The 1,822-nt window shown below is 52.5% G+C and overlaps 1 protein-coding gene across 1 annotated transcript in view; it reads left to right on the forward strand.

Moving 5' to 3' along the window:
- The window catches only part of UBE2F (ubiquitin conjugating enzyme E2 F (putative)), a 21,377-nt gene that overhangs the window by 16,791 nt on the left and 2,764 nt on the right, over positions 1-1,822 (forward strand). Inside the window, exon 6 of the mRNA XM_045294424.1 lies at positions 192-224. Within this exon, the coding sequence (XP_045150359.1) occupies positions 192-224 (33 nt within the window). The remainder of the gene's footprint in view (positions 1-191; positions 225-1,822) is intronic.

The raw sequence follows: 1,822 nt of genomic DNA on the forward strand, positions 1-1,822 counted from the left end.
GGGCTGGGACTGGCCAGGTGTGCCGGGCGTGTGCTCCCTGCCATGCATGCCCTGCTCTGGACCTTTGGTACCCACGTGCCTTCAAGATTGAAGGAAACAAAGCGTTTTGGCAGAGCTGTCCTTGCTGGGTCCTGGATTTTAAATGCTTCCAAGTGCTCAGAGCCTGAAACTGATTTTCTTCCTTATTCCAGGATGTTGTTTGGGGATTAAACTCCTTATTTACTGTAAGTATATGATTAAAATTCAGTTTTTCTTGTTTTGTCTGACTTCTATTTTTAGTCATCACATAAAGGTAGCATAAGGGGAGGTAAAAGAATCCCCAAATGCACACACGTGTGTACCCCCTTTCTGTTGCACTTTTATGAGTTAGTAAGGCGGGTGGTGATAGAGGCTGGTGGGACAGTGTCTTATCGGGACTGGGCATGAGCCTTTTGCCACATCCCCTACATGAACCTATGGCTCTGCCAGCCACCCCAGCCCCTCCCCATCTGGGGTGTCCTGGTTTGAAGGATTCATTCTGGCTTCCCCAGCCTCTCAGGCTCCCAAGGGTGCTGCCCTCAACGGGGAAGGCAGCTGAACGCCATCATCTGGGTGCCTTACCAATCTGTTCCTTCAGAGAGCTGCCTCTCGGAAAAAGGATTCTTTGTCATTTCTGTTATACTTTGAGTTGCTGCCCAGCATAGCCTGGCACCTGAGGGCTGTGGGTGCTGGGCTCATGGGAGTGGCCTCCACAGCACTGCCTGTACCCTAGGGCAGGCTTGCCCATCCTCGTCCTCTCCCTAGGGCACAGCACTCCTGGCTTGACTTCAGAAGGCCAAGCAGCAGAAGGTGATACTCACGACACAGGCAGATGCACACACACTTCCCACTTGTTCCAAGACCATCCTGGTCCCCAAGAGAGTTCCTTCCCACGGAGACTTGGGCTCCAGCAGATTGCCTTTGACTCTGCCTTTGGATGGGGGACCAAGTGTGCCCAGGCTTGAGCTCTGGTGGTCGAGTGTCATTGGAACACTGGGCCCACTGCTCTTTGACTTTGGTTGAGAAGCCCCTGAGGACAGGGCTAGCCCAGGCCCTTCCTCAATGTCGGCAACAGCCGATAGATCCTTCCAGAAACCAGTCTGCTGTCCCAGGAGCAGTGACTGGGAGAGGAGCGTGAACTCTTGGGCCTTGTCCTTTGCTGTGTTCTGCGAGTCTTCTGAGAAATCCGACATGGCTGCATGAAGGTCCATCTCCTGAGTGAGTGCCCCCACCACCTGCGTTCTTCAGAGCCTGCCCTTCCCAGGCACAGGCGAGGCTGTCGGGACCCCCAAACTAAACTGTCAGGGTTACTCCCTTCGGATAATTATCTTCGAGCAAACACTGTGGGTCTTATGTTGCAGGGGCACCCAAATGTTTGTGGAAAAGTTCAGTTCAAAGGTCATGGAATTTTGCCACTTCTGGGAGCCCTGGTGGTGTAGTGGTTCTCCATTGGGCTGTGAGCTGCATGGTTGGAGTTTGAAACCACCAGCAGCACTGAGGGATAAAGCTTTCTACTCCTGTAAACAGTTACCATTTTGGAAACCCATCAGGGGTCGCTGTGAGTCAGCGTTGACTGCATGGCCGTGAGTTTGGGTGGGGAGGGTGTTTTTCTGAGTTGTTTCTAGCTCATCAGGCTGCTCCTAGAATAGGTACTTTTCTATTTTGCCCTTTTCCAAGACTGGGAGCTAGCTGTGCAACTGAATGATCACAGCAGTTCTAGTTTTCCTGTTCACTGTCCAAGTGAGGACTGCACTTGCCAGGTTGCCACGCTCTGAGGAGACGTGTGATGCTCTCAGTGCATTCT

This window comes from Echinops telfairi, unplaced genomic scaffold (assembly GCF_000313985.2).
Source record: "Echinops telfairi isolate 266 unplaced genomic scaffold, ASM31398v2 ScPeMD7_3;HRSCAF=10, whole genome shotgun sequence".
Classification (NCBI taxonomy): Eukaryota; Metazoa; Chordata; class Mammalia; order Afrosoricida; family Tenrecidae; genus Echinops; species Echinops telfairi.